The sequence below is a fragment of the Erithacus rubecula genome (assembly GCF_903797595.1).
Source record: "Erithacus rubecula genome assembly, chromosome: 4".
NCBI lineage: Eukaryota > Metazoa > Chordata > Aves > Passeriformes > Muscicapidae > Erithacus > Erithacus rubecula.
Window position 1 is genome coordinate 27,903,156 of NC_136686.1, and position 24,054 is coordinate 27,927,209.

Genomic DNA, 24,054 nt, shown 5'->3' on the forward strand with positions numbered 1-24,054 from the left:
TAATACCAGATGTATGCCTGCATGTGGGCAGAAAAAGAAGTGACACATCAATTTCCGTGTGTAATTTAGGGATAGCCTGTCCTGTGGTGTTGTTTACACTTAGGTTTCCCCTGGTGGTTTTGATGCTTGGCTGATGGCTATACTCAGAACAAGCCTGGGAGGCCCTGTGCTCTTTTTTTGCATTAAATATTAAACAGACTGGGAGGCTTGCCTTGGCTGGCTCTTGGTTCTGGCAGAACTTGCAGACATTAGTGCTCTGCTCATCAAAGGATATGAGCTTTTCCTTAGCACTGTTTTAGGCATGTTAGTGTCTTCCAGAGATTAATGGAGGGCAACTCGGTTTTTCAGATCTGTCTGAAGACTTGCTTTGGCTGCAACTTACATAGGAATAAACACCTCCAAGTTTTCCTCATTATTTTCAGGAGACCCCCTCAAGAACTGCACTTTGAATTCTGGGCATTTGCAGCTTCTTAGAGGAAAAATAAAGAATGGAGGCTGCTCACTGGCATTCTTGGTCCAGTTGTCGCAGTACTGTGTCCTTAGTTGAATGTTATTGTGTCTAGCTACTTACATCTTTGGTTTTAAGGTTAGTAGGCTCTTCTGTAAGTGGATCTGAGTATTTATCCTGACCTAATTCAGTGTTGTCAGTGTCATAAATCTCCACTGGTAGCTGCCTGCCAATGGAACATCAGCTTGAAATGCAGCACAGGAAAGGGGCTCTTGCTGGTGCTGCTGATTTCCTTCCCCATGAAAGCACCACGGTTCTGGCAAGAGAGTGTTTGTAAAGGACTCTTGACAAGTGTCTGCTTGTCAAGTGGGTTTTTTGGTTGTTTTTGTTTTTTTTTACAAGAGCTGTCACTTGATGAGATCAAGACTGCCAGGCCTCCACCCACTCTTTGCCCCTTTTGTTGGCAAGCAGGTATATCCCAACCCTGACTGGTGCTCCAGTGACCTGCTGATTTACTGCATCAACACCTTTTGGTTTCCCAGTGATACCACAGGTTTATTACTCCTTGGGACAAACATGGTTTCTTCCATGGGGTTTGGTGTTTCTGATCCACCTTTTTCAGCACAAGAAAGGTGGCAGGGTCCATACTCCACGAACCCCACTTCATCTGAGATTCCTTGGTGAAACTATTTAAGACCAGCCAAGGTCTTTGCATTAAACAGCCTTTCAGAATCACCAGGATAACTTTAATGTTTGCTGCTCCTTGTCTTTCCCATCTCTTCTGCTGGTGCCAAACTAACTTTGACCCTGTTGTGAACTGCAGTGCAAGCACGTCCCAGCAGGTCTGTGTTCCGATGCCTCGGGCACTGCTTGGCAGATGGATCTGTGACTGGAAATGCACGTGAGCTGTGGCAGTGCCTGTGTGAGCTGCTTCTGGCAGAGAGCAGGTGTGATGGGGCCTGGGGTCAGCAGCTGCTAAGGGAGACCCCCAGCTGCAACTGCCCTGTGTGTATTTGTATTTCTGCCCTGGTGGGGAGCACTGGAATACAGGACCTGCTGGTTACTGCAGGGAGATGCAGGTACTCTCTGTCTTCTGCCTTCTCTTGGCATATTTTAAACTCTGGACAAAAGGATGCCCCAGTTCAGCAGAGCATTGAGGCAGTTGTTTGACACAGCAAAGCACATGCTTGCTTGCTAAGTGTGTACTTAAATTCCATTAAGTGCTTTGCTAAATAGAACTGATTTTGATAATTGGCATCAAGATTACTGGTGAGATTAACTCATTATGCCAAATAGTTTTTTCAAAACTGTCACATGTTCTTTTCTGGTATGATAACAGTTATTCTGGATACAGAATAATTCACTTAATTCTTCATTTGAATTAAGATTTGCATGTGCTCTAACTCTACCTCCCTTCCAATTGTGCTTTAAGAATGCTAAGGGTAATCCCAGTAATTCATGTGCATTGTGGCACTGGAAGGAGGCATCTCTGAGGTAGGAAAAGCCCTGGATTCTAAGTTCTTGCCATTTTGGTTCTTTTCAAACAATTAGCTGTGCTCTCTTCTCTGCTGTTCCCCTGGGCACCCAGCCCATACACCTGTCTCTCCCTGCTCAGCCCCATGCATTGCCAGCTTCTTGAACTCTTTCATTACAAAGAGGCATCTCAGGGGAGTAAACATCAAAGGCCAGCAGCCACTCTTTCAGCTCCACACACAAAAAATGTTTCAAAAGCTGCCGTCAGGTCAAGGAATTCAAGGAAGTCAGGTCAAGGCTGCCCTTCAAAAGGTAATAACTGATTCTGAAGACTAGGTGTTGGCAGGCACTGGGGCACACGTGGTATTATACTGTGTGTTACATAGTTTCATGAGTGTGGTTCAAATTAACAAACACTGTGCATTCCATTAAGCAAACAGAAATTAAACCAATTTGCATATGGAGGAATATTAAATGTGCAGTTATCCAGAGACAGGATGCAGGGCTGGATGGGCAGCTGCTGCTGACCATGCTGTGTATCTGAATTCATTGGAAAATAGAGTCAGCAGATGCTGTGTAAGGCTTTAGGGATGGTGAGTGCTGCATGGAGCTGTAACTCTGAGCTGTGCATCAAGGTGTGTTTTTTGTCTTGCAGACCCCCAATGGATTATTGCTGACCCCCAGCCCGCTGCTGTCCAGCATTCATTTCTGGAGCAGCCTCAGTCCTGTTGCTCCTCTGAGTCCTGCCAGGCTGCAGGGACCAAACACTCTGTTCCAGGTAGGTCTTCCCAAGGCACAGGTTTCATTGCTAAACTCACACATATGGAAGAGACATTGTGGGAACATCTCCTCACATCAATCTGGAGCTTTTCAAACAGATCAAGAAAGCACAGGCATCAATAGGCTGATAGAGGTCTACTTACTTGTACCCTCTTCCAATCCTTGGCAGCACAGTCAGAACCTACAGAGCAGTATCTGCTGTGGAAAGCACACACATACTGTGTGAAGGAAAGAGACAGAAATGCTGGAACCCTTTGAGAGCAGGTAACAGGGCTCTCAAAGCTGCAGGAAGAGAGTGCAGACCAGTCAGTGACCAGCCAGGAGAGGAACATGGACTGTGGGAAAACCAACCCAGTTTGGGTCTCACCCAGTCAGGTGGGTGTATGTTTATCCTTTGTCCTAATGAGCTACTTCTCACTCAGAACAAGGCTCTGTGAACATGAAGGCTCCATTTCCAGTTCTCCTGCCAATCATCCATGTCCTCAGCCAAGGACATACCTCTGAGTATGACCTTGCTGTGTGTTACAGCAGAAAGGCAGCATTTGCCCACTCTCTCCTGAGTATTGGCAGAGTAAAATTCTCAAAGTTTTATAGAGATGTGGTAAATACAAGTTATTAAATAACCCATGATGGCCACAGCATTCAGTTGCAGCATTTGCCTCAGGAAGAAGATCGTGGGGATGGTATTTGCAGCTCCAGCTGTAGCCACTGCAAAACAGCTGATTCATTAAGTCACAGGAGAAATTATGTTGATGTGCTGATTGGCAAGGGACCTAATGGCCACCTGCCCAGCTGAAGGTGCCAGGATGCCCCTGGAATGAACACCCTGACTGCTGTGGAGGGCCAGCACTAACAGAGGAGAAGGCTACTGCTGGACAGGGACCCTGTGTTAGTCTCTGAACCTTCAGGAAGGCTGACTGCCCAAATCCAGGGCTACGCTTTAGCTCAGGTAGCTGCTCAGGTACTGTCTGCACTGGGATAATCAGTCTTTTTACCTCCAGCTGCACATGGAGCTCAGGACTCCTTATTTGTGCTTCAGGTAAACTGATTAGTACCTGCTGGACCTTAGTTTTGCACACATGGTTAGAAACAGCCAGACATTTCATCTGAGAAGTGCTTGCACCGAGACCTGGAATGAGCTTGTATGGACACGTTTGTCATTCCCTGGGGGAACAGAAAGTGAGGAGTGGCCTTGGCTTTCCCTTCTGAGAAATCCAAAAGGCCTTATAAAGGGATGTTTGACTCAAGCAAAGGCCAGGATGACAAGCTGTAGAGCACAAAGCCTTATTTAACAGCAAATAGGAAATGAAAACCACAGCTGAATGCTGGCCAAGCCCACCGAGAATTGGTGGGTCAGCAGTGTAGGCGTCAGGGTAGAGCTCTCCTCAGGCTGCCTGCACTAGCCAGCCCACTCTCCATGCATACCCAGGAAAGAGCTTGTAATCACCTTCTGGGCTGTAATGAATCTTGGCAGAAGTGGTGGAAGCATTTCCTGAGGTTTGGTGTGGTTGAAGCAGAGGTACCACAGTTTGGGGCACAAGGAGCATGGTGCCAGACCCCCTGCAGCACCGCGCTGCTCGGCCTGGCTTTGCATGGAGTGGTGCAAGACAGGCATCACCACCTACATCTGAGGGGAAGAGGAAACTTGTAACCAGCACCTTATTATCTGCATGTGTTACACCACTCTTGGCTGTCCAAGGACCGATCTGATAAGGGGTAAAAATACACCAGGTGCTTGAAGTTGTTCAGCTGTCTCCCTCAAGCCAACAGAAACCCAGCACAGCTTAAGGAGCTGGGCCTCGAGGCCAGATCAGTATCTACCACTGGAATAATTCCTGCCTCATGCTGCAGCAAGTTTATTCCACCTACTTGCTTCACTTTTTCCCAAGTCAGATGTTAAAAACTAGTCAAAACCCACCACTGCAGGCAAGGTGCAGTCACAATACCATCATGAACTGGGAACTTACAGCTTGTGTATTGGATAAGTTTTTTTACACAGTACTTCTCAAGCAGCAGGCAACAATAAATGCCAGTACATTCTGCTTTGTATGCTGAATAGTGTAAATAGTTTGTAGTTTCTGAGTGAATACAGAAACTGCAATTACTTGAGAGTAATTTTCCCCATGCTTTGTATAGCCAGTTTTACTTTTTCTGCCCTAAAACTACATCTCAGCTTTCACTTTTGCCAAACTCTTTCCTGCATAAAAGACAAAAAGGATGTATTGTAATTAATAGTGTGTGGAGTGAAAAATATTTTTGCGAGCAGAGTGGATGAGATTCCTCTGTAGTGTTCACTACAAATGTATTATGTGAACTTTTATATAAAAAAATAGCCAGTAACAGATTTTTATATCCTCAGTCATTTACATATTACTCAGGTTTTGTCCTCTATCTTGCATTCCTAACAGCTGATGCAGACATTTGGTAGATGTCTTACAAAATAGACATCACAACTCTTGAAACCATCTGGAGCCAGTTGCTAATGCTAAATCCATGTGCTTCTTGGGGTGAATGTTTTGAGATAAAGAGTAATTTTCACCTTTTGGCCTCTTACAGTTTCCAACTCTGCTAAATGGTCACATACCAGTGCCACTCCCCAGTCTGGACAGAGCCTCTTCACCAGTACTGCTTTCTCCAAATGCTCAGAAATCCTGATGACGCCTCACCACACCAAGGATGTATTGGTGGATTTAACACTTCATTCCTATGGGCTAGTTTTTCCTGTGTCATGAGAAGGACATTGAGAAACCCTTTATTACTTTGGTTTGCACTTTTCATTACATGGATAATCTTTTATTATGTTAGCATTTTTCAACAGTGTTTATATATAAAAGTATATATAAATCTGTTATGCATTAAATGAATTATAATTTTTTTATATCATAGCTCTCAAGTGTTGAACACTTCTGTTGTTGATGAAGTACTTTTCTTAATGGATCACAACAATTTATCTATAGGGATGTGAAGCTTCTTTTTAATCCCTTTTCCTGCATATTATGCATTGCGCTTGTGTAAACTATAACCGGCTGTGCCTTCTTTTGCATAAAGTCATGTAAATGATTTATATATTTTTTAGTATTAAGATAAAAAGTTGAAAGAAAAAAAACTAGTATTGAACAGCCCTACGGTAGTATTTCAGTATTTTCCCCACAAATAGGCCATATGATGCAGTGTATTAATGTAACTTTGTATTAAGTGCTTTCAAATTGTATAAAAATAGCCTTATAATTTTTCTTTGCCGAAGTGGAAAACGTAATCCATGTTCCAGCCAGGAGATGTAGTTCAGGAGTAACAAAGCCACATTTACACATTTATGCCCAAATTCTGTCAGGCTGCAACAGGGAACTGGGCTGTGTATGTTCATGAGACGCTCCCAGCATTTGAGAGTATTTCTGTAGAAAAGGAGACATTGCTCAGAATTTATTTGGCCTATACTTCTTATGAACTGTCAAAATTACTGCTGGAAAGAGTGCAGGTAATCTCTGTCCTCCCAGGGAATGAGGATCATTCCCAATAATTTCCAGGTGCTTTGTTCAGCTGTGCCAAGTGCCTTCCACTACTTCCTTAGAAAGACTATTGTAGCTACTCAAGCTCTGCAGGTCACATTTCCCCTTCCCCCAAAGCTGGAAAAGTTACAGGTCTGTAAACTGATGCCTGGTGCTTGCAAGGAGGCAGAGACTGTACATGTGGGATGTTTATGTATAAACAGCTGAATTCTGGATGAAAAAACAGCACTGTGTTACTGTATACTTGCAACTTGAACTTACTGGGTATGTCCTCTACCTTGAGGGGATGGCTTAGTCATCTAAATGCCAGGTTAGGATTAGGCCAGACTCCCTGGCACCACAGACTCTAATCCTGGCAGGGCTGATGCAAATCTTCCGTTTCCTGAGGTGGCTAAATTGGCTTGAATGCAGCTTTACTGTTTTGGTTTTTCAGATGAGACCTTAAAAGCCAACCCCAAATCCCATCCCTGTTTGTGACAGGTCATTTGAACCTCGACTTTGCTTTCTGGCCGAGCAGCTGGCCACGGTCCATTCTTTCTGAAATGTATGCGGTGAGTTGTCTGCTGATTTTCTGCTTGGATGCATTTCAGTGATGATGTGTGTAGTTATTTGTAAAGTGCTTTTGGATTCTTCAACCTGAAAGGTGCTAAATAAACATTTTATTAATGCAGCTCTGATGTTGAAAAGCCATTTTTGGGGCAGAGGTGGTTGACAAAAGACAGCAGGAATTTTCCTCGGGCTCCTGGGTTGCACAACCAAAAACTACTTGTCAGTTCCACTTGCAGTGATAAAAACCTGCTGTAGCCATGTAAGTACCAGCTGATAAAGACAGCAATTGAATGCCAGACATGAGGAGAACAAATGAAGCACTTGGGACATCATTTGTTTGACTCAATATTTCAAGAGCTCAAGATGTGCCACCCCACAGAGTCAAAAAGAGAAGATGAACCTATGCAAAATTTATGAGTGAATGCAAATTTTATACAAAGTAAAACCAGAGTAGGTTGGAAGAAAGGACAGTGTGTACCTGATAGGATTGACAAGGTTAGTGGAGATAAATCACAAGGGCTTGCAGACTGAATGTTTTTCTTCCAGTGCATTCCTCTCAGGTACATGGAATATTTTTCCACAAGTTACAGAGAGGCAATTATTTACACTGGAGAAATGACTCCTGCCTCATTTTTAAAAACCCATGAATACCTACTCACAGCTATAAGGCATGAACAGAAGCAGAGTCTTGTATGTGCCACTGTAGCTAAAGGGAGAACCTGGCATCAAGATGGTGTTTCTCACTAGGAGTTTAAAAAATGAAAACACACCAGTATGAAATATTATGCTGCAAAAAACCAGTTGACCACTAGAGGAGGGGGTGTGTGACAGAGGAGAGATTCTTAGAAGTACTTGGATTCCCATTAGTTTATTTCTTCCAAGGTTTTACTGTTAATAAGGCAGATTTTTTTCCTTCTCAAAACGCTCAACACACCCATAGCTTCCCTCCCACCCTCCAGCCCTTAAATGATTTTGAACTTTTCTTAAAGACAGTAGAAAACAACAATTCTGGGACAAAATCCTGTTTGAAAAAGTTACTGAAAAGGATCTGAGAGAATCCAGTAAAACGATGGAAGACAGAAAGTGGGAAGAAGTGTTGCCTTCTCATCTTTGAGAGAATAAAACCAGCAAGAGAATGCATCTTCTGCTAGCTGACTTTTCAGTTGAAAAAAAATAGGCTGTCAAAATCTGCCTTCTAAATCAGTCAACAATGTGGAACAAAAATTTTTGCTATTGGGAAGTATTTATACAAATAAAGTCCAGCCTCTTAAGTCTAACACTTCTATGAAACACTAGACTGTTATGCCTTAAGCTTTGAAGAAAATATTCTATTGATAATCTACTGAATTTTATTAACAGGTATCTTTTTAACTGTAGAGAAAAATAAATGTTCTTAAATAAATACTGTGGAAGTGTCAATATTTCTGACATGGACAGCTCCAAGCCAACAACCCTGGAGAAAAAAATGGGAGTTACTCCCTTTTCAGTATTCTTGGTAGTAATTGCAGTTTGATCATACTTGGGGGATTCATGACAAGATTTTCACTTTTTTCATGCTTCAGCAATACATGAGAAGTTCCCAGTTATTATAAAGGCTGGGTGCACAATTAGGGTATGTTTGGCTTACCTGCACCTTGTTTCTTCAGGAAAGCAAGTATTCCCCGGAAGGGCCACAGCTACAGGGGAGCTTTGCCAAAACTTGTGCACATTTTAAGCCCTGGCACAGGTAAGCAGCTTCAGTTTTAAAGAAAACTTCCAAGGAGGGGAAAACAGTGATAGGTGATAAACCAGAGCAAAAGACCTGACACACATCCATGATGTCAAGAAAGAATGATTTGTCTGACTAAAACTGGTGTCAATCAGGCACTTACCTATCTGGAAATACCTACCCAAGAAGTGAGTGAAGAACTGTCAATAAGGTTTCTGTTTAAAGGTTTAAGTTTTCTGTTTCTTGTCCTTTCAAACAAGACTACAGGGTTAATTTTAACAGAACAACCATCTGCATTAAAAGTCTGTGTGATCTTGTGCCTACAGGAAACATCTTCAGAAGCCATCATGACACCCAAATGAATTTAGAAAAGGCACAGTAAGTACAGGTAGTCTTTTATGTAAGGGTATAGCTATTCCCTTCTGATCTTCAGACTGTCTGTATATCTGTAGGATAAACAAACACAGATTTAAAGTCATCAGAAAATGACAACTTTTAAAATCTGTTTTAGCCCCAAACTGTAACTGCTCTTACCAATTAATGAGTGAGTGTTCTGCACAGATGGAGTACAAACCTATTTCTTGAGGGCAAAGAGACTGACAGCACGAGTGAGAAGCAGTATGAATTTATTTAAATGAAAAAAGCAGAATGAACATCAAGCAAGTACTCTGGAGCAATCAGTATCAAGGCCTGCCTTGAGTAGGGGGCTGGTAATTTGAAGCAAGCATCCTGGATTAGAGGATTTTAGGATATGCTGGAGTTCCTTTGTGAAGGATTCCCATCAGTTCACATTCACTCTGTAAATGTAAAGTGTAAATGCATAAATGTAAACTTAATTATTCCTAACATGGATCCAGGCCAGCTACCCTCTCCTGCAAATCAAATAACAAGACAGTGAAGAAAGGAAAAAACAGTCTGAAAAAACACGCTCAGGGTGTGAAAGAGGAGGGGCAGGTGACAGTGCAGAGGCTACCATGGAGGCCTGGAGGGAGGTGCTCCACAGGAGCATGTTGGACAAGAGACAGGGAAGAGCATTCTCCCTGGCTTGCAATCCACACTCAAGGTAATTCCATCAGCAGAAAGATCCCACTGCAACAAATGAAGGAACTTAATACCTCTCTGGGGAAAAATGTATTTCAAGGCAGGGCATCTGAAGCAAGTAAGACTCCTATTTCATTAGGAGAACCATGGGAGTGATGCACTCAGGCAGGCCTGCTTCTCGAGTGAGCTTGAAGAGTGCAGCCAGCACAATAAATTAAGCAGTTATTTACCACAGCAGCACGTGCCTATGAGTGCATTCACAGTTTAAGTTTGTTCAAAATAACAGAACTTAAACAAGTTAAGGGATTTTAGAAAACATGCAAAAAAAATCAGAAATTGTTCATGTTTTCCACTGAAATCAATTTTACTCAGCTAGGTAGTGAGCTGCTGCCCAGTGAAAGTTGCATACAAGAAGTAAAAAATCCAGTCTAGAATATCTGAACTGCAATCCCAGTTCTGAAAACAGGTTCCCACTATGGCTGAGAACGGGACTATGATTCTTGTGCAGCTGAACTTCACAGATGAAAGAAGGTGCATGGCAGAAATTCCAAAGCCCTTGTACCTTATATACTTTCACAAGCATTCCTCCTGTACAGCCAGAGCTTACCTATAACATTCCAACTGCTCCGTACTTCCTTGATGTTTCATAACTGCACTTGCTACCTTGACAGTCTCCTAAATTGGTATGAGACAGATACTGGTGACATACAGGATGTACACAAAGGCCAAATCAGAGCATTAAATCTTTAACAGCTCAGCCTCTGAAAAAATAAAAACCACCAAAGTGCATAAAGTAAGCATTCAAGTTCCTTCCCAAAAATAAGGCATTTCATAGAGATGTTACATTTGTTTCAAAGCCAAAATTTCTGAAGGTAAATAAGGTACTGAAATGTGCTAACAAGGTGTATGAATTACTTCAATTCTGCTCATCAGTAACCAGAAAAAATGATCATGTCACAGATAAAGTAAGTTCTGGTTTCTCTTCGGTGTCACCACGTGCTGTAGCTCTATATTTCCATACCCTGATTTGCCTGGATTTCTTTAAAGTCTGACCTTAATTCCGAGTATTTCCTGGGTTTATGATACTTAGCCTGTGGATATTTACAACATATCTTTCATATATTTTGTCCTCAATAACGGAATGCATTCTTAACCTTAATTCCATTTTAACAATGCAGAACAGAAACAATTTACCTTTATTACACAGAAAAACTCATGCACAAACAACAAGCAAGCAGCCCAAAGAACACTACCTTGCAGTTTTTCAAATGATTTGCAAATACAAAATATGTTGATTCTTTAATAGTTGTTTATTTTAACTTTTATTGCCCAATTCAGGGATACACTCTGGCTACTTAATGCTGTGGTAAAGCAGCACAAAAATAACACAGCCATGTTGAGATGCACGTTCCACTAGAGCATTGCTGAGCTGTTGGTTTGCCCCTTCCATCTCCCACCCTGTCCTGTCAATCCCCATCCTCCACCCACCCTCTCTCCCCTTCAACCTTCACCTGCACCTGAATGCAACCACACCACCAGCACCTGTCTCTGTCCTGGCTTCCAGCCCACCTGACTCTGACACACACCTACACCCACACCTTGCCAGCTCTACTCTGGGCTAGGTGGGACACACCAGGTATCTTCTAAAAATAACTACCTAAAATCAGCCATGACATGCAGGCCATGTCTCATTAACTGATCACTCATCATCAAGCAAAGGTGGTCACACCAAACACTGAAAGTCATCCATTTTTAGCAACTCTCTGCTTGGTTTTTGACACACTTGAGGTCTTCTCCCAAAAAGGCCAACACTCCTAAAGTTCTTGGGGACAGTGAAACCAAGTCCATAGTACCTGACTCTGCCAGACAGAAGGCAGACAGACAAGTCCATGGAAAGCATGTCAAGAGATGCCCAGCAACTTCAGACTTGCTGACTACTGCCCCAAACAGGCAACTGCCACAGAACTGTCTCTGCTGATGCAGGAATTTCAGTAACAGACAATTTAAAAAAGCTCCAAACTAGCTTGACAACAGATGCCAAGTTTCTTAAATATGTTCTTTAAAGCTACCTTCTCATGAAGAACACAGATTCACTTGTAGGTCCTTAGAAAAAATTTCTTTATAAACAGACTGCTTTAATTTTATGGAAGATCTTTTCATCTGTAACAAAAAAGCTGAATTCCTACTTAAAATGAAACATCCTTTTGTTAGGTGTGGCTGATCCCTTTCTAAGTTTATTAATGCACTTCATTTTACCAGGTAAACCTTTAAGTCCTTTACTCACTAGTGTCACATTATTACTTGTTCTTATATGACCTATAAAGTATTACTGTTCTAGAAACGCTAAATCCCACATTTATCCACAGTGAACATTTAGTCTATCCTCCTACTTCTGTAAAAACCAGATGTTCTTCTGACACTTCTTTCTTCAACACTGTCACGTCTACAACGTATTTCCTACAAAGTTAATCGGTATAAAATCTAGATCAGCTCTATAGCAACTATAAAAATATATAACAACTATTTCAGGACAAGGTTTTCCATCAGTGCCAACGGTGCCTCTGCCACACCCGCAGGGCTGGCGCTGGTTTCAGGGGAGCCCCGTGCTGGGTGTGTGACACGCAGGGCTGGCTCACCACAGTGACACTGCACCACGCTCTGATAGGTCCTGAGCAGCCTCAGCCACGGAGGAGCCACACCACTGCCTCTGCCACTGCACTGAAGGAACCAAAGGAGCGGCCAAAGGTGACCTGGGGGCTCCCACAACACACGGACCTGGCTGAACTCTGCCAACAATGCCCCAAGAACCGCCAGTTCACTTCGTCTGTATTTCTAACAACGCAGGGCTTCTGTTATTATAAATTTCAAAACAAAACCAAAGAATTCCACATAATATTTATACTTTCAAAAGTACAATATTAATACAGGTCGGTCAGTTAGAAATAACAGCAGTTTGTTAGGTCTACAAGATTTAACATAAAACCGGTTTACAAATGCTGAAAAGCAGTAGTGGTCCAATAGTCACCGTTACACATGAGTTTCTCTCTTCCAGAAAATAAAATAAAAAAAAAAAACCCAATTCAAATTTACTAGTATCAATGAAATATTAATAAAACACCCCCAAACATGCCACAATCACTATTCACAAATAAAGTTAAAATGAAATATACAAAAATTCACTTAATACTGTTAAATAACAATAAACTACAAGATTTCCTGAACAGAAATGGTAGGACCCCTGAACGTTTTACAGTGAATGTCAGGAAAAATTAAGTTACCTATGACTATTTTCATGATATACCAGCCAAAGATTTACATGACCATTTCAAAATATACCAATAAAGATTTACAGTCTCTGTAAGATGCACTAAACAAATAGGTTCATAAAGGTGAACACAAATGCTTAAAAATACTGTAACCATCACCAAGGGTGTACTTATGATACTCACTGAGATGCATAAGCATAGTAGTAATATGTTTACTATCTCTGGAAAACAGGCAACATCTAAGATCTGAAAAACTCTCTAAGTTCCCAATGTAAAAGCTCTGTAGCATAGTGAGTTCTTCTCAAGTACAAACTTGCATCTTTCCAGTTGATTTCAAGTGAATAATGCACAAATGGGAGAGCAACAAGGTGGGAAAAGTGTGTCATTATTCCCATGCTCGTGTAATTAGCTGTCCTGTTCCTCTGTAATGAAAAGTAAGCCAGGGTCCAACATATATGAATTATCTTTTTTACTATTTGTATTTCTAAATTGTTAAAAACAAGGTAAAAATGTTATTGTTTCTGCAGGCCCCATATGCACAACAATGTGCAAATATGTTATGCTGGAGTAAGCCTGAAAAAACATCCAGCCTCCATGCTCTAATTTATCAGTAACTAACATAGGATCTGAGAGCAAATCAAAGTTTTCACTTTTCACTTGTTTGAATCAACCTTCACACCATGTGCTTTTCAAAAACATAATATGCATTACAATTTTTCAACTATTTCAACACGTACTTCCAATGTTAAATAAGGAATTAAGTGCCAAGAACTTAGAGCATTAAAGATGGCTCACCTATAGCCAAGCAAAGCTATGTTTACATTCCAGGAAACACTGCAGTTTAGGAAATACAAAAAAACCCCGCAGCAGTAGAACATTTTATCAAGAGAAACAGATGCATTCACATATTATAAAGCCATTGCAACTTCTTCAGGCATGGAACTGTTGTGTTAACTATACAGACAGTAGTTATTTAGCAGCAATGATTCCGCAATAAATAATGCACTGTGTTTCTCAGTCCTGCACAAAAATTGCAGCTACAGTTACATCAACAGCTGTAACCTACTGGCTCTAGTGGCAGAGGAGACCTTAAAACCAACTGTACAAAAATTTGTCACACTGTGACAACAAATATAAAAAACATAATTTGCAGGTTGGAAATAAAAAGACTCCACTGTTAAGAGGACAGTGTAGACAAACTGCGATTCCAAGTCCACCAACAGAAAGCACTGCCTTCGGATCCAAGTCCTTGATCAACAGGATAGGCTTGGGCTTGATTCTGCACTGCCCCCTTTAGAAAAGCATGCTCTGCCTTCTGTTCTTCCCATGTCCTGCAACACAACACGGGCCATGGTAAGAAACCGAAGCATCTGCACAATGGAGTATTAAGTTATTATCCAGATCTCTGTCCTGCTTCAAGGCAACACCCCTTGTGCTTCCAGCAGCATCAGCATCTTCCTTTTAACTGCACCCACTGCTCTGGCTTGTCACTTTGCCACCTTTCATCTCCATACAGTACTGGTCTGCAACTCCAAAGTGTTCTCACCTTCACAGTACCTGCCCGTCCCTACTAAAACTCACATCTTTCTGTGCACTTAGGTTATATGTCTCTACAGGAATCTCAGTATATCATTCTGGATGTTTTATTTTTTTTTCAGTATATTCACACAAATCAATGTGCATTTTTCAATTCCAAATGCCTCTGGCACAGCATTCTTTTAGCAAGCGTGAGAAAATATAAAGCTTTTCATACCAGTCTCAGGATAAGTAGAATTTCGAAAGCCAGGGTCTTTTTGCAATTGAATCTCTTTTAGACTGAATATTGAAACACCTGAAATGTAAAAAAGAAATTAATTCACATAGAAATGTAAAACTCTGTTTCATTGATCAAAATTATATTCTTAATTATTTAGATTAAAAAAAATGTTTCCAATTCACATATATTTAAGCCATTAGATATCAGACTTCTTTAATACTTTTATAGAGCTTTCCTTACACAATGACCTTAGCTTTAATGCACTATCTTAACAATACTCTGCTACTTTACTACTCCTCTTACTTTCAGGCAGAGTGTGTATTCTTGTTCCAAGACTTCTGAAGTACGCATGTTTCATGGCCTCTTCTGCTGAAATTCTCTTCTTTGATTCATACTATTAATATAAAAGCATACAAGTGTGTTGGTTTCCATTAAAAATCTCTGCATCAAGTGATTTCATCAAAGGCAGAAAGTTCTATCTGCTTAACATTTCCCATAATTCACTAGGACAATTTCTTTTCATTACTTTCATTTCACACATGACTATCTAATGGTTTATCAAGATCAGTACTGCCAACATGTAACAAGATTACTAAAACAGTAAAAACAACTTCTGCAAATGGATGGAGATCAAAACTACACCTAACCTTTATTTATAGAAGGCACAATGATTAGGTATCTCCTGCTTGGCATCTGTGCAATTCCAGGCAAGGATGCAGACATTTAAAAAGATGCACTCAAATAAGTTACAGTGCTGCACCTACTCAAAGATGCAGTAGTTGGCTTTCTATCTTGCTTCAGGTTCATTCTCAATACAGATTCAAAGATTAAACCTACATACCATTTCAGCTTTTGAATACAGTTGCAACATCAAGGAGTAATATTACACCTTAGTAACTCTTTCTCTAGTATTAAACTCAATTTATCCTTAAAGAAATTTAGCATTTGTATTTTTAAGTTCTGGTTTAATACCATGCTTCACAAGAGATTTAGTTTTGTCAGGGCTAACAAAATAATTCTGTTTTTACAAAAGGTAGTAAGAGAAGAAATCAATTCTGGGGGAAAGAAAAGCAAGAATCAGTTTATTGATTTTCACACTATGCTGGCTTCTTCTCACATCTGTCATCCACTACAGATTCACCTACACATTCCACTTTCTGACAGAACTAAATACTTTGGTTTCTAATACATTTTATATGTAATATATGAAAACTCAAAACTTGTGCTTTTATAAAGTAAAGCCATAAAACACTTACTTGAAGGAACTTTGCTATCAATTCAATTCCTTCCGTGTCTAACCTAAAAATAAAAATATTTTTAAAAATTAAAACAGTTATTTAATTGTATTTATGAAAGTAAAACTGCAGAGGAACTGATTTAATTAAATGATATCAAACCTGAAAATTTCATCTAAACATGGAAATGCTTTCACCTAAACAACATTAATAAATGTTAACGTGAATACATGAGTCCTAATATCTCAGAAGAAGACTATTTGGAAAACACTAGGGACACACAAATCATTCATTAGAATTGTCACTCACTAGGTTGACCTGGATCATTTATTTGAATTTTTAAATTATTGATTTTAAGATGAATACTACTCATTTACTAGAGGGATAGATATTCTTCTTCAAGGTAGACAACAAATGTCTTTGTTTATTGATAATAACTGCACAGACCCTTCATCTTCCTCATTATGGTTTTACAATGATTACAATAAACCTCTAAAGGAAACCTGGTCATTTTAACAAATGTCCTGGGTCTAGTATACAACCAGAAGAGAATCTGTGCTCTTTAGGAAATGCTGTATGAATTGTCCTACTATGGAAACATTATTAATCAGAGTTGACTGTTTCACAGGTCATTAAGGAGCTGTGGTACCTAGAATAATATTAGAAGAAGTAATAAACACATAGCACCAGCTTCTGCTTTGCATTATCATGTGCCCACAACAACACAACTGATGAATAGTTGTACACCATTCAGCAATAGATTGTACTCAGAAATGCACTCCCACCTAAGGAATATGCAAAGCCACGGGGATGCATATTTTCTATTAATAAAACACAAAGTACCTTGGTGCATGGTTGATGAGAGGTTGTGGTTTATACTTAGGAAAGTTGTAGTTTCTAAATTCATCACTGGAAGAAATGCCTGGCCATGTTTCTTGACATGGAGTTCCTGCATTTAGAAGCAGTTACAAATTCGACTTAAAAAATGTAAACAAACAACTTGGACATTAAAAAAACATTTAATCCTGTAATTTAAAGGAGAAAGGGAAAAAATATTCAATAAGCCTATGTTGTGCAAAATCAGCTGTACACTCAGCTGAATAATTTTTCATAACCTTGATTACAATACAATTCTGAGATGAAGATCTACAGTTCTCATACAAGCATTGTATGTTAACATTAACATTACAAAAAGTATCCATTTACCAAGAAGTCTGAAAATTAAGTGGAGTTCATCTTCAACAGTCGAACCAGGGAAAAGAGGCCTTCCTGATGCCATTTCAAAAAATATGCATCCGACGCCCCTTTATAAAGACAGAGAAAATGATAAAGCAGAAATAATCTTGCAATTTCAGCTTGTAGAGGCTTCTGGGATTTCTCTTCAATTAAAACAAATTATTAGCCACATACACTATTAAAATATTTAGAAAGACGTGTAGCAACAGAAGAGCTATAAAAGACTACACAAAGCCTGTGTCATAGCTATATTCTATCCTCTTCCTTCAGATACTGAGTTAATCAATTTTATTAAAGTTCACGATAAAGGACCACATTACTCTGTCATTGGGAGAAGAAGGCTTGTTTTCTTCCCTAAATACTGTGGGCCTAGAGCTTGCTTACTCTCAGCAATAAAAAAGTACTCTGCGTTTTCATAGAGGAAGAATAGCATCTTCCCAGTCTACCAATCCTTTCCCAAAAAATCTAACTCAGTTGTAGCCTACAAAAATTCAAAGGTGGAGTATTTTCATGTTACTATTTAACAGCAAAGTTGACATTTTTTTCAACTCAATTCAGAACCAAATTTGAATTAGACAAAGCTATACAAACCACATGTCAATTTGAGTTGAATACTCTGAAGATCCAAGAAGAACATCAGGTGGTCTGTACCATAATGTGACAACTTCATTGGAATAAGTCTTTGTAGGAACAGACTTTGCTCTTGCCAATCCTTAATAAAAAGGGAAATGAAGAGTCAGGTACAGCTTGCTGAAATCTTTTTGCATAAAACCAACAACTATTTTTAGGACCTTATTATACTTTCTAAATCTCTTAATGTTATTTAAGGCACTAATAAAGAGATTTCAATTGCCTTTTAATATTTATGGCTATCTCAGGGTCAACATTTTTAAGCACAGAACAAAGGTAAACAGATCAAACCTGGACTAATCCTGTAAATTTCATTAAACCAGTATAGCATTAGATTGATATGACACCTTCCTGCTGTGAAAACCTTCTGCACTGCTTCTGGAAAATTACATTGCAAAAGGCAGAAGGCAACAAACAATTAACTAAATGGTGAAAACAGACCAAAACCAGTGTTGGATCAGCGGGGGTTTTCCATCCTAACATTGTCAATTTGTCAGCAGTATCTTCAATACAATTCAGATCTATCATGTTAGATGCAATCTTCTCACCAATTTTCATTCACACAGAATGGGTAAAATGAGAGGCACAGAGCACAACTTTCAAAGGATCTTCAGAAGGTATAAGGAAAATGTGGATGCCTCAATCTACTGTAAATCCCAAGCAATTTGGTGAATCAGTGACAGTGCAACACTTGACAATTTAGCACATGAACAAACTCTTCCTCTCTCTTGTCATGGTTACCCTGCTTTAGAGTGACTGTGGAGTGTTAGGAGAAGCAAGGTGAGCTCCACCTTAAGGATCTGACTAAGCATCAATTTCACAGGAAGCTGTAAGACTACTTCCAAATTGCAAGTGGAGTGACAGTGTTACCTACAGAGATAAGACACTGATTACTTATACCCTGTAAAATGCTTTCATTTTCCACTTGAGAACACCCAAATTCACTACAGACCCACTGAATTCATTTTTAAGGAAAAACTATTTTTCTTTGCTGAGAGAAAAAATTATTTGTTACAAAGTAATTTCAGGCCATACCAAAGTCTGCAAGCTTCAGTTCTCCTTTCTCATTAATTAGTAGATTTTGTGGTTTCAAATCTCGATGTAACACCTTTCTCCTGTGACAGTATGCCAAACCACGAAGAATCTGATACAAAAATAGCTACAGAAGAGAACATTGATATAAATTAGACAAAAAATTGTAATCTACAGATTGTACAACTAGTTGGGTACTGGAGAGTTAGGAACTATAAGCAGGACAAAATTACTTCTCTAAAAAGAGAGTTACTTTCCTTATGAGCAAATTCTGGACATCATCATTATTGTTCTAAGATTTAAAGTCCTTTCAAGCTAATGCACTGCTTTAACACCATACTTTACAACAAAAACGACTTTAGAGAGCAATTTGTTCTGTTTAACTGAAGAGAAACACAGGGCTGTTTGTTTTTAAAGTAAGCATTTACTGCTGCTGTTCCTCACACTAATTCTTTAAACTATGTCTTTGACTATATACTCAAGTTATACACAGAGTCCCTTCTGGAAATGCAGCTCAGCAGCATTTCCATCCAACTGTGCTGAACTATGTAAAGAACATCTTGGCATGCTACTGGAAAAATACACAGAGATTCACAAGCTTAGGGAAGATGGAGAAATGGGTAAACGAGGATTATTAAAGCAGCCCAACTGCCTCTGGTATTTACATTCATCCCCTCACCTTGACACACACAGGTTTATTTTAATCCTTTGGAATAGCAAGCCAAGCAAACAACTTAAGTCATGCATATCAATGCTGCACATATATAGATAAAAAAGTAGTATGGGACAAAGAAAGATTTAGCAGTGGGCAGCCAAGCAAGATTAAATGTATCACTGCATTAAGAACTAATACTTTGCAGTTTCTGTATGTATAAAGGGGCAAACATGGGACTTCTGGGTAGCCATTGCTGGCATTTAGCACACAGCAGTACTCAATCAGCATAGGTACTCAAACATACAACAAAGCATTACAAGAAAGCAATGTGACAAATTAATCATGTAACAGGATCTCTGAGGAAAAACTCTAGAATGTTTTTATATGACCATGTTCTGACATATCAGTTTATTTTTGCACCAAGTGACACCACCAAATTTTTTTTCATAAATTGGACAAATACACAGCAGGTGTAGTTACATCCATCTGTTCTCAGTGTGCTGACACGGGATTCACCTGTGCTAGAAAAACAGGAATTAGGATTGATTTCTTTCTCTTTGCTTTTCTTTCTGAAGAGCAGAATGAGAAGCAGCAAGTCTTGTTCCATCTACTCAGGCCCATACTGTTGCAGGGGGAGTCAGTCCCAAGCTTTATTAGAAGGACTTCTATAGAAGTCAGTGTCCCTCTCTTGGGACTGCAAGGATTAGTCAAGAATGCAAAGCAGATTACAGAAATTTTGAAGCTTCACCACAGTTGGCAGGGATCCTTTTTGCAATGCACAGGATGCCATGTATTAGCTCAAAACTTTGGTTAAAACACTAATACATGCAGAGCTGACACAGATCTTCATTTTGTCAAAACACAAAAAACTAAAATTAGCTGAGGAATGTGAGGAAGTGATGTCAGGGAGGTCTCTCAAATGCTAATGATGACTCAACCCCCCCTCAGTTATGATAAGGTAAGCACCTACAGCTACCACAGCTAAGCAGCTGTTCTGGTTTCCCAGTGCCAAAGGTACTGACCATATAAACTGGCTCCTTGAACATAATTAAACCACAGGCAAACAAGAAAAAGCAATTCCTCTGCTTAGCTCAGATTACCAAAAGCAGATTCTGGCTTGTTCATTACTTATTATAAATAGTTGGGTTCCCACTTACAGCTTTTCCCTATTTTTTTAAGCTTAAAGCACTGCTTATTAACTTGCAGATAATTAAAAACACAAATGTAATTATGATTTTTGGTTGTCTCTCTGAAGCAGAAACAAATTAAAGAAGTTCCCTTTGCAGACTTTTAGAGGAAGCATCAGAATAGGTTATGGGCAGATGTCTTTCCCTGCAGATACTTACAGTAATGTGACAACAGAATGAAAGGGAAAGCTCACCAAACAGCAATCAATATCTAGCCCGAGTGCCAAATCATTTAACTAATTTCATGACAGTACTGTACTCTGTTTGGAAGCTTGTATCTAAAGCCCTAAGAACACTAAGGATTATGCCAGTTTTTCCAAATAAAAGTCTGCTTTTTACAAGAGAAAGAACACCTGACTTATTTTCAGCAGGTCAGACTGGAAAGTGAATCACTTGACCTGGTCACAACCATAGCTAAGGGAAAAAGTGAATTAGGCCCTAAAAAATTTTATTTCCATTTTCTGACTAATGGAAAGATGAAAATCACTAATTTTTAAATACATATTTTTGATTTCTTACTTGTGGGGCAAGCAGTGGCACCTAAAAACACATTAATGATTGAGGCTAAATTTTCCTCAGTGTCCATATATAAATTTGAGGATATATCAAACTACAGACTTAGTAAATGAGTATAAAATAATGGAAGGACAAGAAGTCAAAATAGTTATTAATGCATTATTATTTCTTAGGAATTTTTAGATTTTAGATATGTAACTTCAAAGAGAATGAAAACACATGAAATTATATAATCTCTTCAATGTTTTAAACGCTTAAAACAAAATAACATCTGATGTCAAATGTAGCTAAGTCAAGTCAAAAATGAAGTTTCTTAATTTTATTTTCAAAGAGACTAAACCATATAGCTCCTGACTATTAAGTTTTCTGAAATTCTTAGGACAAAGCTGGAAGGCCACTGCCACTAAAAACACTCACCTTTACATTGTGCATACTCATGATGTTACCACAGTCATCCATGTACTGCTTCAGGTCCTTGTCCTATCAAAACAACATCATCGTGGTTCAGTAAAATTGTGTGTAACAAATTACACGAACATTACTTATTGTTGGAAATGAAATGATTAATCAAAAAATGGAATTTCAGCAGAAGATATTAAATGGCAAAAATCCCAAAAGCCTGAACACAAATACCCCTGGTTTTCCAGAGGACAGAAATTCCCATATTCCAGCAAGCTGCACTGTCTCAGGCAACGTTATTTGCCATCACCTTCTCCATCTATGTGAGGCACAGTGTATTATAGAACTGGTATATTCTCCAATTACATTGAAAGTCAGCTATGTCACAACAGAAAAATATGTAAGGAACAGAAAAATATAATTGGAACAATAATTTGATTACCATTTCATACAGGTAATGATTTTGGACAAGTAGACAGTTTGATCAGGCAGACCACCATTATCTGCTATTAATGAAACTTTGAAATTATCACAACAGTATTTACTAATTTACAGCAATTTAAGAACTGAATATACCCTGTTCTCATTTTTAGCTGAATGACTGTAAATGCAGGAGAAAACTCAAACAGTCCCACTATTTCACAAAAGACTTGAGAATTTTGTTGTGTTTCTGTTTCTTAGAAACAATAAATCAAATTTAAAGTTCACTAATTGTTTAAGTACTTACCAGGTATTCAAAAACAAGAGTCAAAGACTTGTCTGTGTGCACAATATCATGCAACGTAACAATATTTGCATGTTTCAGATCTTTTAATAATGACACTGCAAGAGAGAATAGAAAGAACAAAATAAGTAAGTGCAAAACACATGAGGAGTAAATGTGATTTCTAGTTAAGATCATCCATATAAGCTATCTGGGCTTTTTAAATTAAAAAGCTATTTTTAAGAATATAAAACTCATATAGATCATGTTAATAAGAAAGTATTTAATCAAAACACCAAACATACTTGAGTAACAAGCTTGTATTTCCTAAAGTATACATTTCAGACAGAAAGCAGTTCTATAAAATGCATTCTGAGTCCCTGAAAGTTGCTCACTAACAGCAGTCTAATTCAGTATTTAATCATCCACTTACAGCATTAGATATCACAATTACCCCCCAAAAGTAAATAAATTTGAAACAGAACCCTGAATATATTTGGACTATAATTTTCCTCATCAATATTAACAGCAATTTCACTAATGTCCCATGTAGCCAATGTATTTCCAAATACTGATGGTGGTTGGTCAAAAAGAAATCCAGAAGTATCTGAAACTCTAAGAACTAAAAAAAAAGTTCCCACCTTCTCTTATGGCTGTGCATGGTGCTCCCTCTTCATGTTCCAGACGAATTTCTTTCAGAGCTACCAGATTTTCTGTCAATTTACTTCTCCCCTTATACACTGTGGCATAAGTACCCTACAAAATGAAAAAAGAAGGGAATTTTTACAAGTTGTTCCTTTATCAAAACATTGGTTAACTAAGAAAATTTTAACTTCTATTTGAGGCTCTAATAGGTTTCATTTTGGACATGAATAATTTTTACATTATATTCTTTTGACACGTAAAATATAGAAGTATTTTTTAAGCATAGGATTGAACTCACAGAAGCCAGAATGGATGCATACATCTAACAGCTCTGAAAATTGCATGGAAACCTAAATACCACAGAGCTACCAAAAGAGTCAGATCAGGTAGCATTAAGTTCACTAAGTTCACTGCTGGGATCATTTACACTCCTGAAAGTCTCTGTCTGACTATGGATATCTAGCTTGGGTATCTCTACACTAAGCTGCAGTTGTGTTTCCAAAGGCTGCAGACATGCCCTTCTACAACCTCAAAGAAAATATGCAAGTCCTTTGGAATGCTTGTTGTCTTCATCATATATTTTTAAACAGCAAGAGACACAAAACTCTAGAGGCATATTAAATTAAGACAAAAAATCCTGAGAAAACAGTGGCAATGCGAATGCCATGAAAAAGCAACAAAGGTACAGAAATTGTCCTAGATCACTACAGTACCATAAGACTCTACAGAAGGATCAGAACAGGCTGGATCCATGGGCTGAGGACCGTTTTATGAGGTTCAACAAGACCGAGCACCAAGTTCTGCACTTGGGTCACAATAATCCCATGCAGAGCTATGGGCTTGGGTAAGAGTAACTGCAGAAAAGGATCTGGGGCTGGCTGACAGCAGCTGAACATGAGCCAGTGTGTGTGCCCTGGTGGCCAAAAAAGCCAGAGGAACCCAGGCCTGTGTCAGCAACAGTGTGGCCAGCAAGGCCAGGGAAGTGACTATGCCTCTGTACCCAGCACCTGTGAAGTGACACCTCCCACAAATCATGGGCCATTCTGGGCCCCTCACTGCAGGAAGGACATTAAGGTGCTGGAGTGTCCAGGGAAGAGCAATGGAGCTGGTGAAGGGCCTGGACTTCAAGTCCTATGAGGAGAAGCTGAGAGAGCTGGGGGTGTTTAGCCTGAAACAAAAGGAAGCTCAGGGGGGTCTTGCTGCTCTCTATAAATGCCTGGAAGGAGGTTGTAGCCATCATGCCACCAAGTGGGCATCAGCCTCTTCTCCCAGGTAACAAGTGATGGGAC

The 24,054-nt window shown here is 39.3% G+C and overlaps 2 protein-coding genes across 6 annotated transcripts in view; one reads left to right on the forward strand and one right to left on the reverse strand.

Moving 5' to 3' along the window:
- Window positions 1-6,877, forward strand: part of ELK3 (ETS transcription factor ELK3) — a 35,324-nt gene extending 28,447 nt beyond the window's left edge. For both annotated transcript variants that reach the window (XM_079303545.1, XM_079303546.1), the window contains 2 exons: window positions 2,577-2,699; window positions 5,258-6,877. In XM_079303545.1, coding sequence (XP_079159671.1) covers window positions 2,577-2,699; window positions 5,258-5,356 — 222 coding nt within the window. In that variant the 3' untranslated portion in view covers window positions 5,357-6,877. The remainder of the gene's footprint in view (window positions 1-2,576; window positions 2,700-5,257) is intronic.
- Window positions 6,878-9,073: 2,196 nt separating this feature from the next.
- Window positions 9,074-24,054, reverse strand: part of CDK17 (cyclin dependent kinase 17) — a 90,821-nt gene continuing 75,840 nt past the window's right edge. For 3 of the 4 annotated variants that reach the window (XM_079303543.1, XM_079303541.1, XM_079303542.1), the window contains 11 exons: window positions 22,762-22,876; window positions 22,145-22,239; window positions 21,436-21,498; window positions 18,664-18,787; window positions 17,590-17,710; window positions 16,969-17,066; window positions 16,606-16,711; window positions 15,784-15,826; window positions 14,831-14,921; window positions 14,525-14,602; window positions 10,797-14,102 (listed from right to left, as the gene is read on the reverse strand). In XM_079303543.1, coding sequence (XP_079159669.1) covers window positions 14,065-14,102; window positions 14,525-14,602; window positions 14,831-14,921; window positions 15,784-15,826; window positions 16,606-16,711; window positions 16,969-17,066; window positions 17,590-17,710; window positions 18,664-18,787; window positions 21,436-21,498; window positions 22,145-22,239; window positions 22,762-22,876 — 972 coding nt within the window. In that variant the 3' untranslated portion in view covers window positions 10,797-14,064. Of the gene's footprint in view, window positions 9,262-10,112; window positions 10,267-10,796; window positions 14,103-14,524; window positions 14,603-14,830; window positions 14,922-15,783; window positions 15,827-16,605; window positions 16,712-16,968; window positions 17,067-17,589; window positions 17,711-18,663; window positions 18,788-21,435; window positions 21,499-22,144; window positions 22,240-22,761; window positions 22,877-24,054 lie in introns of those variants that run through there. The other variant, XR_013773956.1, reaches the window with a different exon arrangement.